We start from the raw sequence: 16,917 nt of genomic DNA, 5'->3' as shown, positions 1-16,917 counted from the left end.
TCATGGAAATATTGTGGCTAAGGATTGTTATGAACGAATTAGGCTTGTTATCCCCTAAAACTTGCCAACTTTTTTGTGACAACAAGGCTGCAATTAGCATTTCTGAGAATCCAGTCCAACATGACAGGACCAAGCATGTCGAAGTCGACCGACATTTCATCAAAGAAAACATTGAAGCTGGGATTATTGCTTTTCCCTTCGTCCGATCTGGAGATCAACTTGCAGATATTCTTACCAAGGCAGTTGGAGCGAAGAATTTTGCGAATGTGCTCCGCAAGTTAAGTATCGGGAATCCCGTCACTTAACTTGAGAGGGAGTGTTGGAATTAGTAGTTTATACGTTCCAAGACATTGGAAGGATACTTTTATCTTCTCTAGGGAATATGTCATTAGTAGAGTATGTTTCCAAGTATCTATTTCCTAGGTACATTTAAGTAGTCTTCTCCTATATATAGGAGTGTATTTTGTACTCTAAAATAATTAATACAAAACAATGAAATACAATTCCTAGTTCAACAAGTATTTCCTCCAAACTAAAATACTTCTCCAACATATAGTATCTTATATTCCAACATAAATAACTTTTAGTATCTTGAATAGTATTTCCTCCAAACTAAAATACTTCTCCAACATATAGTATCTTATATTCCAACTAAAATAACTTTTAGTATCTTGAATAGTATTTCCTCCAAACTAAAATACTTCTCCAACATATAGTATTTTATATTCCAACATAAATAACTTTTAGTAACTTTTAGAATAGATACTAGTCACAAATTTTAGCTTCATGGAGATTTAAAAAAATGAGAATTCATACCAATATATGTTGAGAGGTCACAAATTTTAGCTTCATGCAGATTTAAAAAAATGAGAATTCATACTAATATATGTTGAGAGGTCACAAATTTTAGCTTCATGCAAATTTAGAAAATGAGAATTCATACCAATATATGTTAAGAGGTCACAAATTTTAGCTTCATGCAGATTTAAAAAATGAGAATTCATACCAATATATGTTGAGAGTTAAAAAATGAGAATTCATACCGATATAGCTATAAAAATAAAGTCATTAATAAATCACAAATGATTTAGAAATGAGAGATTATATTGCAATTCTCACCACTTTATTCCAACTTACTAAGTTTTACTTTTATTATTGATGTTACTAATGGACCTCATACTCTATTAGCTTGTTCACTCACGTACTTAATCTCACTCATGTTACAAGTCAAAATGATGAAACTAAGTGGAGTTTCAACTCACATACTTATTCTAGACATTACACATTCATTAAAGCAAGTGAAAAGTAGGAATGGGTATTGAATACATAGAAGATGTGTGAATTAATATACTATATGATTAATTGAACACATTCGTGCAGCATATATTGAACGTGGTAGCCGATCAATGGAGATAGCACAAGAACGGTTGATGCGTTCTCCACCTCGTGGAGCACTCTGCTGGCGACACACGCGACCGCCTAATTAGTGAAATCAACAATAACGCCATCATACTCTCTGAACATCTCTACGGTTAGTTCATGTTAATCTCAACCTTAATCTCACTCATTAACTTCTATCTTATCTCTCTCTAACTATAACTAATTAATTAAATAATTCCATGCAGCAACTACGTGGTTCAGTACATACTGGGGCTGAAAATACTGCAGGCGACAACGGACATCATCGCACAGCTTCGTAGGAGCTTTGTGCCTTTGTCGATGAGCAAAAACGGGTCGAATGTGGTAGAGAGAAGCTTGGGAATAAAGATTTGTTGGTTTCCATGTTAGCATTTCCCGTATATTCCATTCATTGTCCTCTTCAATAGTATTTTCTCCAAACTAAAATACTTCTTCAACATATAGTATCTTATATTCCAACAGAAATAACTTTTAGTAACTTTTTTTAGAATAGACACTAGTTACCAATTTTAGTTTCATGAAAATTTTAAAAATGAGAATTCATACCGATATATGTTGAGAGTTAAAAATGAGAATTCAGAGTTTTGATCTATGTAAAACCCATTCTTAATACAAAAATACAGAACCAAGCATACAGAGGTCATTTTTAGGTCATCGTAAGCTTATTTTTACGTCATTTTAATAAGGATGACATAAAATGATCTTAACATGACCTAAAACCCGAATTTTATAATATGACCTAAAGCTTCTTTATGATGACCCACCGTGTTTTTCTTTAATTATTGACCATTAGATTGAAAAATCTCATGGTCAGGATTTGGTCTGGATTTTATATTGAGATGCATTTTTGTATTGATCATTTTCACGAGAATTCATACCGATATATGTTCTACTGATATATGTTGAGCGTCAGAGAGTTTAGCTATAAAAATAAGGTCATTAATAAATCGCAAATGATTGTGAAATGATAAAGTATGTGATACAAAGAATGAGCTCATATATATTTTTGTTGAACGTCCTCAATACCATTAATTATAAATTAAATCAAGAATAAATGACTTACAATTTTTAAAACTTTCAAATCATATTGCTAAATAACAATAATAAACTGTAACGGTTAATTAATCAAAAATAATTTTAACTAATAAATAGTAGTAATTTTTTAATTAAAATAACATTCATGTAAACATATATAGATAGATATAGATAAATACATCTGTCTAAAGTTGTTGTTCATATGGTATCCTTCCACATTTCTAGTCATAAAAAACGATAACAAATGCCGCGTTTTCAGCGCTGCACAGGGACGGACCTAGGCATGGGCCAAGCCGTCGCTCCAATAAGGGCTTGGCCGGTGCCGGACCCAATACTCACCATGGCAGCTCCGGCGCTCCCGGCCTGTTTCGTCGTGAAAAACTCAAAAGCCAAATGTGATTTTATGTTTTTTTACATAGGAGTAGAAGAGAATAGAGGGTAAGGAGAGGGCCGAGGTTATCTATCTATCTATCTATACATATATAGAATGGGAGTTTTGAAGATTTTTACAAAAATGCCATTTTTAATAAAAAATTATTTATTAATAAAAATCATTGTTGTAAATGACCTGATTTAATAGACCATAATTTGAACGGTCACAGAATTACTGTGCATAACGTTTATTATTTATTTAAATATCTCTAAAACTGTTTTTCATTAATAGACCCTAATCTGAAAGGTTGAAGATTTACTCCACAAAATATTTACTATTCATTTAATTTATAAAAATGATATTGTATTCAAAGAGTCATTCCAACCGAGAAGAATGCCAAAGAACTACTAAATTTCTATAAAAATGACCATCTGGAACAATGAAATTCACTCACTCACCATGTCTCACATAGGTTTGTATGAATAGAAACTCTCCATTTCGTAGGAACTATATATATTGATATTTGGTATCCAAAAATTCATTCACTCACTACTTTATTTTTCATGGATAGGCGTCTGATGTTCCAGTTGCTCGAGTTCTTGCAAGAGAGGGGGTCAGTGGCAGATCTAGGGGGGGGTCGCCCCCTCCGCGCAACTATTTTTCCTTTATCGGGACGTAAAATTACCATGTTCGCCCCCTCCGTTTGCCTCCGCCGTCACCCCGAACAACGAAAAAAATAGCCATGTCCGCACTAAATCAAGCTAATACTATATATTCCGCCCCCTCCGTTTCCGGATCCTGGATCCGCCATTGGAGAGGGTCGTATCTTAAGAAAGATCTTTCGAACGCGAAGAGTGAGCTTCTTAACCACACAAATCCTCTACCGAACGGAAGATATTCCTAAGGGTTTGTGTTTGTGTAATATATCGGGCGGACAAACTAGAAAGAGAGTCAAAGATTTTCACTAACAAAGAATAATAAAGAGAAATAAGAGAAGGGCTGCTTATATAATGTTGTAGGTGGTTCCGACTTCCGAGAGCTAAATTATAGGGATATTTTTCTTTTTGAAAATAAAATTTTACTATATATGTAATGTATAGGACGGTTTTTGTTGTGAGGTGGATTAATATTCAGCTTAGGCTTGCAAATGGAGTTAGTTGGAAAGTTAGAAAGTTGTTAGAAACTAGCCATTGGAATAGTAAGGGTTTGAGTTAGTTTCTTTTGGATTAGGCGGAGAAGTTTCTTGCTTCTTGTTTTGTGCTCATTCATATAAGAGCATTGCTTGTATCTAGAGTTGTAATTGAGTTCAATAATAGAGTCTCACTTTCTGTCAAACATCTCTTCTTCTCCCTCAAGTTTACACTCCTTCTTCAACACACAAATTCAGCTCCATTCTCTAACAATTGGCACCGTCCGGTGGGAATCGAATCCACGATCAAGAGTTGAAGACGGCGACGCGACTTGATGCGGAGAAATTTACTGGAAAGAATGACTACGGTCTATGGAAAATTAAGATGCGTGCCATTCTTATCCAGCAAGGGCTCGCGGCGGCTTTAGCTCCGATAGATTCCGAAGAAAAAGCAAAAGCAGCTCAAGGCGCACAGCACTGTGATTTTGTGTCTTGGTGATAAGGTACCAAGGGAAGTCCAGTCAGAGAAGACGACGGCTGCAATCTTGGCCAAGCTTGATGAAGTTTATTTGGCTAAATCTCTGGCCAATCGACTTTATATGAAGAGAAGGCTTTACTCATACAGTTTTATAGAAGAGAAGTCCATTATTGAACAATTGGAGGACTTCACCAAATCGATCAATGATCTTGAAGCCGTGGATGTCAAAATTAGTGACGAAGATAAAGCAATTATTGTCCTCAACGCTCTACCAAATTCCTATGATCAAATGAGGGATGCTATCCTATATGGAAGGGACAAACCGATCACGCTATCAGAGGTTCATGCGGCTCTCATGGCCAAAGAATTTCAGAAAGGAGCAACAAGGCGATCAGAACCTCAAGCAGAGTCTCTCAACATCAAGAAGTTCAGTAAGAAGAAATTCAAGAAGAAGTTTGAGGAGCCGAAATCTAAGACCAATGGAGCCAAGGAAACTCGTTCATGCCATTGATGTAAAAAGCCTGGCCATCTTAAGAAAGATTGCTATGCTTGGAAAAGCAAGCAAGCCACTAAAAATCAAGGGAATAGCAATGTGGTGAGTAGTGATGGGGTGACACGGCTAAGGTTATGAATGTGATAGAGATAAATGATAAGAGTTCATGGATTATGGACTCGGGCTGTTCTTTTCACATGAGTGCTAATCTGGAGTGGTTTCAAGATTTGGTGGAGACCTCTGGATCTGTTCTTCTTGGAAATGACCAAGTCTGCCAAATAAGAGGTATTGGCAGAATAAAGATGAGGATGCATGATGGATCTGTCAAAATCCTCAGTGATGTGAGGTTAATTCCTCAAGTCAAGAGAAATCTCATTTCACTTGGGACATTGGAGCTTAAGGGATACTCATTTACTTCTTCAAATGGAAAGATGGTAGTTCTCAAGGGCTCTGAAGAGAAGATGATTGCTAAGAGGGTCAGAAGCCTTTATTATCTTGATGCTACTGTCATTGTTGGGGAAGCAAATGTGGTGAATTTGCCACAATTGAGCCTATGGCATCTAAGACTTGGACACCCTGCACAGGGGAGCCTGAAGCAGCTCATCAAGAGGGGCCCGATTGGTGGTGATGTTGGGTAGAAGTGTTAGGTTTGGTATACTGAAAAGCATGTTTCGAGCAAGTTTCGCGCGAATAGAATCTTGTTTGTATACGTAAAACTCTACAATCCACTATTAACCCGATTCAGTATTATTCGAGCAGTCTCGCACGAATAGAATCACTATTATTATTACATTGTGTTTGCTTGTGCATTTATAAGATATTTTACAAACATTTAAATGCATAAGAAGTAAACAAAGTCTAAGTCTTTTGCTTAGTAGACCGGTTGTGGGCGTCGTCCACTTTAAGGTAACACGGTCAGATCTATGCAATGCTTTGCAAAAGAAAAAGAAGAATTTCACAACCTAGATAGGCTTTGGCTACCTATCGTGAAAGGTTGCAATGTCAGTCCGCATATTTCTAAGCCTTACTGAAATAAGATGACATTGGTGTGGTATAGCACTGAACGGATCTAACAGCAAGACGTGTCTTTATGCTATCTACCGAAAGACTAGGTCTTGATAAAATACTATTTCTTAATCTACATATGTTAGCATTGAGCATACGGTATTGATTATGCACTACTTTGACTTGTCAAATGGTGCGGGTTTTTCGCAACCCAATAATCCTGATATATTAGGTAGTGGTGCTTAATATCTAGCGGTGCTAGGATTGCTATTATGTTGAAACGTGCACGAGGTGAGTCTCGTTTAATAATGTCCTCAAGAGGAGCTCGAACAAGGTTTTATTATTCGGAAAACTGGCCAGTTGGAGTATTATTACTCTATGAATAATAAATAAATGTTTCTTGCTAAGTCCACTCTTGGAATTAATAAGATGTTAATTAATTAAGTCCATAGCAGGCATTAATTAATTAATGGTCATTTATATCTTAAGCGCGGGAAATAAATAATAAACAACGGAAACCCGGATTACTTGTAATTTCGGATTTGGATGGGGAGAGTTCAATATTACTTCTGTAGTGGCTGCTCGTAATATTCCAATATAAGCTTGTATTAAATTGTGGGTTCAATTTAATTAGTAAAAAGCTAATTGGGGGAGCCCATATCCAAAACCTTCCATAGATCCCTGTCTGGGCCCATAAGGAACTTAATATAAATAGGAGAATAAAGGAGACAGAATCATCACAATTTTATTTCTCAAAATTTTCGAAAATTTCGAAACTCTCCAGCTGAAGGAGATTTCGAATTCTACTCCTATTCCCAAAAGGATTTCTTCTGTCTTCTTTATTCGAGTCCTAGTATTTTGATAAGATCAGCCCACCCTGATATCGAGATACAGTTCGGGAACCGAGAGAGAAGATCCGTGGTCTAGTATCGAAGATCATCACGTGGAGAAGGCGCGAGCAATCGTCGATTCTTTGGAGAATCAAATCGGTAACTCTAAACCGTAGAATTCATGTTTTAGGATTTACTTTTCATGAGCATGAATTATTTGCGTTCTAGCATGCAATTATCTGTTTAACATGTGAATTGATTAATCGCATAATCGGTCAAATAGATCCGTGTCTGATTTATTTGTTTTGTACAAGTCTTCCGCTGTGCAAGGGGTACCAAACCCCATCAAGAAGATGGATCCATGTGAATATTGCTTGTTGGGAAAGACCAAGAAAAAGTCATTTCCAGCAGGTAAGCATGTTTCTGCCTCTTCTCTTGACTATGCACACTCTGATCTGTGGGGACTTGCTCCTGTGAATTCTATGGGAGGGGGCAGGTACTATATGTCAATAATAGATGACTACTCTAGGAAGGCATGGGTCTATATTTTGAAAGAAAAAACTAAGGCCTTTACTGTGTTCAAGAATTGGTGCAGTGAGGTTGAGCTTGAGAAAGGCTCTTCATTGAAATGTCTTAGAACAGATAATGACTTAGAGTACTTATCTAAAGATTTTGATGTTTTCTGTAAAAGCAAAGGAATGAAAAGACATAAAACTGTACCTGGAAATCCACAACAAAATAGTGTTGTTGAGAGGTTAAATGGGACACTATTGTAGAGGGTGAGGTGCATGTTGTTTTCTTCTGGTTGAAAGGGATAACAACAGACTTTGGCATAGTACAACAAGCTGTGACAATCCATTGTGATAATAATGGAGCTATTTGTCTTGCAAAGCACCAGGTGTTTCATGAGAGGTGCAAGCACATAGATGTGAGGCTTCAATTCATCAGAGATGAGGTGGAGAATGGTCAGATAAGGGTGGTGAAGATTAATACTGCACATAATCCATCTGATGTGCTAACTAAGTCTTTGAGCAAAGAAAAATTTGATTACTGCTTGAAGTTGATGAATATGAGTCCAGTTGATGTCTGAGGCTGAATACTTAGTCCAAGGTGGAGATTGTTGTGAGGTGGATTAATATTCAGCTTAGGCTTGCAAATGGAGTTAGTTGGAAAGTTAGAAAGTTTTTAGAAACTAGCCGTTGGAATAGTAAGGGTTTGAGTTAGTTTCTTTTCGGTTAGGCAGAGAAGTTTCTTGCTTCTTGTTTTGTGCTCATCCATATAAGAGCATTGCTTGTATCTAGAGTTGTAATTGAATTCAATAATAGAGTCTTACTTTCTGTCAAACCTCTCTTCTTCTCCCTCAAGTTTACACTCCTTCTTCAACACACAAATTCAGCTCCATTCTCTGACAGTTTTAGAGCTAGATTATAGATTTATAGGGATATTTTCTTTTAAAATAACTAATTGTATACACATATAATATTGGAAACGGTTTTTTATGACAAGATATTTTTATTTATTTACTTATTTATTTATAAATATTTCTTATTTCACATACATTTCTTATTGGAAGTAATATAATATGTAATATTTTAGGGAATAGAAACATTTTCGGCCAAACCTAGGAATTAATGCATATATAGTGTTCCCATGATTGTTGGAACAAATTTATTTATCTACTATATATACATTTTTCAATCAAGGCATAGCATATGAAGCCGTGTAATCTTATTGAAATTAATAGACTATTTTTCGTAAGATCATAGAGTTCAATTGACTCTATTATTATTTTATTTTTGAATTAAAGGTAATTTCCATAACTAAGTTGTTTAAATCCGGAAAAGATCCATGCCCTTCAATTTATCATGTCACACTAATAATATTGCCATTTTGTAATTTATTCTTAAAACATAATATTATTATACACCCAAACTTTGGATGAATCAATCTCAATAATTAATAACTAATCCGAAATTTTAAAAATAATGGTTTATAATAAAACAAATGCAAATGAGACACCAAATGACATAAAATACTAATTAAAATTTTACAAAATAAATAACAAAAATATTTGAAAAAAAAAGAAAAGAAAATGTAGTTTGAACCTAGCCAAAGAATCCCACTTTGGAATTTTTCCTCTATTTGTTGAGCTATTGAATGATAATTTTGGTGGGATATGGCAGGTAGTTAAAAAGAATGAAATACATACAGTTATGTACTTATGTTAATTCAGTTAAATATTTGTGTAAAGTAAAATCATAATCTTAATAAGTTGAGATTCTTGTTGCTTTTAAATTTTTGGCCTTTCAAATCACGATCTATAAATAAAAAAATTAAATAAAGAGAAGAGTTTAGTCATAATCGGATTCGGAAAAAAATATCCATATAAATATTGTGATTTTGTCTTTGATTCAATATTATGCCTTTTTTATACTGATTATGTATTTATATTTTAGGTGAATTGCTAGTTTATTCAAATATAATATACTTTGAATATCTTTGATTTTTGTTGTATTTCTCTATTAGTAATATAAAAAGTATTAATAGTAATTTAAATTATAAAATTTAATTAAATTTTAGTCAATCTATTAGGTCTAAAATTAAAATATTTAATTATATGTATATTTTTAAATTTTTTCACTTTTAAATATTGTTTAAAATTAAAATATTAAATTATGATTTTTTAAGTTCTTTCACTTATCTTATACGTGTACAAAATGCTCCATCGACTTAGGATGCTATTTAAAATGATGCATTTTATTAAAATAAATATTTTTCTTCTCTTACTTTAATGAAACAACGTTGTTTCAAATATACCAAAAGACAGAAAATTAAAATTTCGTAATTTAACATTTTGATTTCAAATGTTACGTGATTATTTGACTAAACTTTGTGAAATAAGTAGGAAATGTACGATTTATGAAAATATCATTTATATGGAGTATTATTACGTTTACCATTTTTTAGAATTTTAGCTCCGGCTTATATAAATTTCTAGTTCCGTCCTGGCATGCACAAAGGAACAAAATCCAAAATTTTAAATTTATAAACTCGTCCAAAATGTATATACTACTAATAAAGAAATTGTCAAGTTTGAATCTTGTTTGAATAGGAGCTTAATTTAACTATATATCTATGTAAATAATAATTTAAGCACTCTTGTGTTGGTGAAAAAAGATACATGGTGGTGTTCACAATAAGGAACGACGCATTTGGAAAAAAATGATCTATTTGTTGAAAAGATTTCATAAAGATAAGGAGATAATTATGAGAGAAATTAAATTAAATACATATAATGTGTGTATGCATGCAGACGATTAAAATCTCAAGTAAAACCCTAATAACGATCGGTTCCTTATTTTGTGGTAGAATCAAATCTTCTCCGATTCGGCTTCCCATATATATAGCCGCCTTCCTCTAAAGTCTAAACTTTTTAAATTTCACCATTAACTCTTAATCAAGAAATTGCCTTTGCTGCTCCATCGGTTACCATGGAACGTCATGATGATGTTGATTGGTTTCCCTCTCATGAATTCAACACCATGCCCGGAAACCTTCTGCCGGCCCCGGATGCCTTTTTCGCTAACCCCTATCTTCAATCGGACACCGGAAGCCATTCCAATTCCACTTTTTTGCCCTTCGGAAACCACAATTCTTCCCCTTTCCTCTCCCTCGGCACCAACTCCGATTTCCACATCAGGGAAGCTCTACTCGAATCCCAAATCGCCAACCTCACCCTCGGCCCGCCCGCCGCCCAGTCTAATTATCTTCCCCTTTCACAGCTGCCGCTGCCTAATTACAACGACAACCGCCTGCCTAATTACAACGACAACCGCCGTAGCTACGAGAGAAATGGCTACGTGAGAAACGGCTACGAGATGAGGCAGATGAGGGTCCAATCGGCAGCGAGAGGATTGCAAATCAACTCCGATTTGGAGGAGATGGGGATGCACTCGCCCTATGATTACAACATTAACATGGGGTATAATCATCATCATTATCAAGCGGCGAATTCGATGGGGATGGAGAGGTACTTCGGGCGGACGTGGCGGCCGCGGCAGACTCGCAGCCTGACGTCGCTGGAGGATCTGAGGGGGAGGATATTTGCGGTGGCGAGGGATCAGCAGGGGTGCAGATTCTTGCAGAGTAAGTTCGAGGAGGGGAAGGTGGAGGATATTCAGATGATATTCATGGAGGTAAAAGATCATATTTGTGAGTTAATGGTCGATCAGTTTGGAAATTATCTTGTACAGAAGTTTCTGGCAATCTGCAATCACGAGCAAATGACGCAGTTGCTCATGAATGTCGTTAGTGACGAACACAGATTCATGAATATCTGCGTTAATACTCATGGGTATAGTACCTATTTCTCCTTTTACATATTTTTGTTTATTGATTAATTAGGGTTTGTTGTTGAATGAAGAATGATTTTGTACACGTGCAGAAGTAGATCTGTGCAGAAATTGTTGGAGTATCTAACGACGGCGGACCAAAGACGTCTTGTTATATCTGTTCTAAAGCGTATAACGCTTCTTCTTACAAAAGACCCCAATGGCCATCATGTCATTCAGTATTGCTTGAAGCTATTTACTTTTGAAGAAAAGAAGGTACTTTCATGAGATCATCTTATACATTATACATTATATACTACGTTTCATAATGCACCCATTAAAAAAATGACAAGTTTATATACTCCTATATTTCATAATACACCATTTAAAAAACTGACAAGTGGTCCAACATATTTGATCCACTTATATCCTCATAACTGTCGTTGTATCAATTTAAAAGTATACTAATATTTTTTGTATTGTATCTTGAAAAACATTGCAAACATCTCTCATCTCTCATTCTAAAAACACACAACATATATTCCAAAACGGAATAATTCATGAACTCAATGAAAAGTTAATTTTTTCTTTATTCATATCTTATTAAAATCATACTTTTTATATTATTAAATACAGAATAAGTGTAATTGAAACTTTTAATACACACTATCTTCAATAATCCCACTTAGAACTAGCTAAATGACTAGTTATTCTTATAGTATTTATAATTGGAATTTATACTATTACTACTATACTATTATTAGTATCTAAATGAATATAAAGGTATACAAAATCTTCTACAATACTCTACAATACTATATATATGATTCAATTATAAATCAGTAACTCTAAAAGTAAATTTGCACACTAATTCAGGATGAAAACATCAATTATAAAAATATGTAAGAACATAGTTACTAAAGTTGAAATATACAACTATATAAAATACTTTAATATGCAAACGTATATTTTACAGTTTTATTGAATGGAAAGTATTTAAAAGACCTAAGCAAGTTAATCAAGGTTTTGGGGTGATTATATAAACCTTCCCCAGAGCATGATTAATTGAAATAGGTTTTGGGGTGATTATATAAACCTTCCCCAGAGCATGATTAATTGAAATAGTTTTGGGGTGATTATATAAACTTTTCCCATTTTTAAAAAAAAAAACTGAGCATAATTAAGTGAAATAGTATTAGAAAAAAAAATAGTAAATTTGACATTATTTATTTTGTTTTATTAAAATTTGAGCATATGAACTGAAATTGATTTGAGTAAAGTACGATTTTAATATTTGGTATAAAGTTTAAATACCTCACGGAGATTTTGTTGGAAATATTAGTAACTTTTTTTTTATAAAATGAGATCCACTTGTCACTTTTTTAACTATGTATTATGAAATGTAGTATATAATGCATGAGGTGATCCCTTCTCATCATTCGCTACTAGTACTATATTTGTTTAGTTCATCTATATTTGTTTAGTTCATCACTAAATATTTTCACTCAAGCATTTACAAGTGCCTTAGTTTTTTCTCAAAAATAAAATTCTGATTGTTTAACCGCGACCTAATTTAGAGTTACTAGTAGCATTTTGTTATGGCACATGTACCTAGCAAAAATTTCTTGGTGAAGTTCTATAGATACTAATTTACAAATCTCAATTGACCATTTTGGTTTCTTCCAACGTAAAAGTCTTAGTATTATTAATGGTAGCTTACTATGATTAATTGAACACGTTTTTGCAGCATATACTGAACGTGGTAGCTGATCACTGTATGGAGATAGCCACGGACAAGAACGGTTGCTGCGTTCTCCAACTCTGCGTGGAGCACGCTACAGGCGACACACGCGACCGCCTCATTTCTGAAATCAACAACAACTCAATCATGCTTTCTGAACATCTCTACGGGTTGGTTTATCTTAATCTCACTCATTCATTAGCTTCTACTATCTCTTTCTCTATAATTCTAATTAATTAATTAATTTTATGCAGCAACTATGTGGTTCAGTACATAATAGGGCTGAAAATACAGCAGGCGACGGCAGACATAATCACCCAGCTTCGTGGGAGCTTTGTGCCTTTGTCGATGAGCAAATATGGGTCGAATGTGGTGGAGAAGTTTTTGAAAGAGAAAGATATATTACAAGAGAGCCAAAGAGTGTCAATCATTGAGGAAATCATCTTCAGCCCTCATTTCTTGAGGGTTCTTCAAGATCCCTACGGAAACTACGTTGCTCAGACTTCATTTACAGCAACCAAGGTAACTTAACAATTCCAGCATCTCTGTCCCTTTTTTTGTTTTGTTTTAAAGTTGTGACTAGCTAAGATGGTTGTTGTAGGGAGCTCTGCGGAGTGCAATGATAAGTCTGATTCAGGCGCATCATCCAAACTTGCATAGCCATCCACATGGAAAGCGTGTGCTTCAGTGTATCAAAGGAAACAAGCCTCGTGTATGATTCCTTTACAGCTTGCTTCTTGTCTGTCTGTTTCTCTCCCAACCTCCCATTTTTCTACCTAATTTCGTCTTGTTGGACTGCTTTCTTCTCTCCTCTATCTCTCTCTGTGTGTTTGTTGTGGTTTTGTTAGAACAACGTTTTGTCTGGTTGGGAGGCGTTTGTTATTAAGTATGCACTGTGCGATTGAGGCAGTTAATGGACAACTAGTTTTTGCACCTTGCCTAATGATTACCCTAATATAATCTTAGTAATATAAATTTCAATAGCAAATAATTCAAAGAATAAAAAAAGAAAAGACAAGTCGACATTTTTGAATTGGTAGTACGAAGTTTACAGGGTTAATTGGTTTGGAATTCCATCTCTATTTTGATTTTCGTGAAAAATCAGATATCCTATCTTCCATTGCATTTTGATTAAACAAGCTCTTTCTCAAAACACGATCACAGCGTTCTTTCAACGATAATAATGACATAAAGAGTCAAATTAAAATACACGGACCGCATTTTACCTAGTGTTGACTATAAGATCACATTATTAAAAAGTTTGACATTTTACTCAAATTTATAACATACATTTAACTACAAATTCTTAGTATAATAATTACTCTTTCGTCCATGAGATAATGTCGCAATCTAATTTATTTATAGTTTTATACATATATAAAAGACGAGTTTTGGGAGGTTTTAAATAACTATTTTGTGTAATGGATGTAAATGCAATAATTAAAATTAAATTTTGATTAAATAAATTTAATTTTGAAAAATTTTAATGCAGTAGTTACAATTATTATTCTCATTGATTACTTTTAATTCATTTCATTTGGTAGTAATAATATTCTTTTGGAATTTGACCAAATGATGTAACCGCCATTAGAGTGTGGCATTAAATTACTTTAATTTTGCATCTAATAATTTAATTATGCATCATTTTCAAATACATTGTCAAAAATAATTTCAATTATTTACTCACAATTTAGTGAATGTAATAATCAGTATGAATTGAATATGACTATACCAATGATTTCTAACGTTGTTTTTATTTATATCATAAATTAATATTTGTCTTAATTATACTTTTTTTTTTTTTTGGTTTGACCACAGGTGTTCCGAATCCACCTTTGGCGGAATCGTATTAATCCTGTCCGACCGGGCTTGCGGATTAAGGCCGAAAGTCTCCCAGCGGGTGGTGGGGTTTGAACCCGTGACCTCAAGGTCACCACAGCTCTGCGCTGCCAACTGCACTACAACTTGTTGATTAATTATACTATTTTATTAGCTAGACAAATGTTCTTTCATCTTTGCGATGTATAGTTGCATTTGAAAGGTTTTAGAAATTGTTGGTGATCTTTGTCTATAAATACATGTTCTATCATTGTAGAAACCGTAAATGAGGTGGAGCAGGTGTCATGTGAGAGAGTGAAAGATGAAGTGCCGAAGATGTGAGTCGGAGGTAGGGGAGAGAGTTGTGCAAAAGATGGTAAAAGACAAATAGCACTTTAAATCCTATTTTGAAGATCATTCTATTTTACTAATATTAGTTCATATCTAAGTATTTTCTTCACGTTAATTTGTTTTATTTTACCATCTAGGTTACAATATTTTACTTTTTACAAATAAAGGAATCACATAAGTTGTTGGCTATCTAAAATATTTTGAACCTACAGGGTTATACATTCGTCGTCAACTTCGTCACTTTCATAATTTTCATGCAAAGAAAAACGCCTAAAAAGGCAACGAAATGGCGAAGGAAGCAAAGAAGACAAAAACCATACAATATCACATTTGTATTTGCGCATATGCATACAACATAAGTCATCAATTTAGAGATTAAGGAGAAAAATAAGTTGAAGAAGAGTTTAGCAGTAGATGTGGTTTGTGTTTTACTATATCTCTTTTCTCTATTTTTCATGACTTACTAACTTTTATTTTATTGTTCTAATGTTTATATATGTGTATTTTTTATTTGTTTTGTTGTTTATTATTTTATCTTTTTATAGCGATAATATTGTCCTACTTATATGTTTTAGCTATATATTAAATAATTAAATCAACTGAACATTGATAGTATTATAATATTAAAGTGTGTATGTGTTAAGGATGGTTATTTTCTTTATTGTAAAGACCAATATAAGTGTTGTAATAACAAATATTTTCATGTTGATTTAATTTATATTTATAATTATCTAACATATTGCGACTATTACGTATTAAGTATATTTTATTTTTTAATCTTATGTAATGATGTTATTTTTTTTTTTTATTTGAATTATTCACAATGTCTAATTAATAAAACAAAAATATTTTATGCCGTGCATAGTGCGTGGGCTAACACTAGTTTACTATAAAAATACAGACATTTGGAATGACACGTGATGTAATGCATAAAATAATGTCCCAATTTATTATAAAAACAAAGACATTTGGAGTGATACGTGATATAATGCATAATTAGTAAAGTAAAATATATTAAGAGAGGTAGAAGAAACAGTTATTTAAGTATATTAGTAGAGAATAAGGTTCACCTCATTATGGTGAAAGAAGATACCAAAAATATGAGTGAATTATTTTTATGGGACAAATCAAAATGGAAATAGTCTATTTTTAATGGGAGTGGATGGAGTATAAAAAAATAGGACCTACGTTTTACTAACTTTTACTATCACTTTTTTCACAATTCTTACAACTACGTGCCGAGTCAAAGTGAAATTATAAATTGTGAACGGAGGGAGTATAACTATAACTTTAATATCAATAATCTCTATGTACATCGGTTTTGATTCATACACAACAAATATACTCATGTTAAATACCCCTCTATCCCCTATAAGTGAAGCGTTCTTTAGGGTACAAAATTAAATGAAATACAACTAATATTTAAAGACTTGATGGAAAGAAAATGAAATAGGAGAGAAAATAAAGTAGAGGAGCTTAACGATGATAAAGTAAGAAAGAGTAATTGTGTTATATTTTGCCAAAAAAAATGACTCAATTTGGATGTAAGGTCAAAAAAAAGATTAAGAGTCCGCTTATAATAATGAGTCTGGGGAGTATAAAAAAAAATAATAATAAGATAAGAAACATATGCATATTTAAAGTAGAGTAAAAGCCAAAATCGGTCCTGAACATATGGTCATTTTACGTTTTTGGTCCTAAACATTATCTTTTGGATTTTTTGGTCCTGAACAGATGGAAATTTGATCATTTTGGTCCTGGACTAACTGTTCCGTTAAAAACTAAAGGTCAACCCCCGATTTTGACCAAATTAAATTTTTTATTATATTTTCTACTCCCTAATTATAAAATAATTCTAATTGAATGTGCAGTTATCTGGATTTGTTTGGTGAAGGAAGGAGAAGATCAAAGAGG

General features: G+C 33.5%; 1 protein-coding gene across 1 annotated transcript; it reads left to right on the top strand.

Moving 5' to 3' along the window:
* Positions 1-10,253: 10,253 nt before the first annotated feature.
* Positions 10,254-13,691, top strand: LOC125194797 (pumilio homolog 12-like). Its single transcript, XM_048093018.1, has 5 exons — positions 10,254-11,116; positions 11,207-11,369; positions 12,841-13,004; positions 13,089-13,356; positions 13,436-13,691. Exons 1-5 carry the CDS (start codon positions 10,254-10,256, stop codon positions 13,550-13,552), a joined length of 1,575 nt encoding a protein of 524 aa, XP_047948975.1. The 3' UTR covers positions 13,553-13,691.
* Positions 13,692-16,917: the final 3,226 nt, after the last annotated feature.

This window comes from Salvia hispanica, chromosome 6, assembly GCF_023119035.1.
Source record: "Salvia hispanica cultivar TCC Black 2014 chromosome 6, UniMelb_Shisp_WGS_1.0, whole genome shotgun sequence".
NCBI classification, from domain to species: domain Eukaryota; kingdom Viridiplantae; phylum Streptophyta; class Magnoliopsida; order Lamiales; family Lamiaceae; genus Salvia; species Salvia hispanica.
This window is presented reverse-complemented; position numbering and strand designations above follow the sequence as displayed.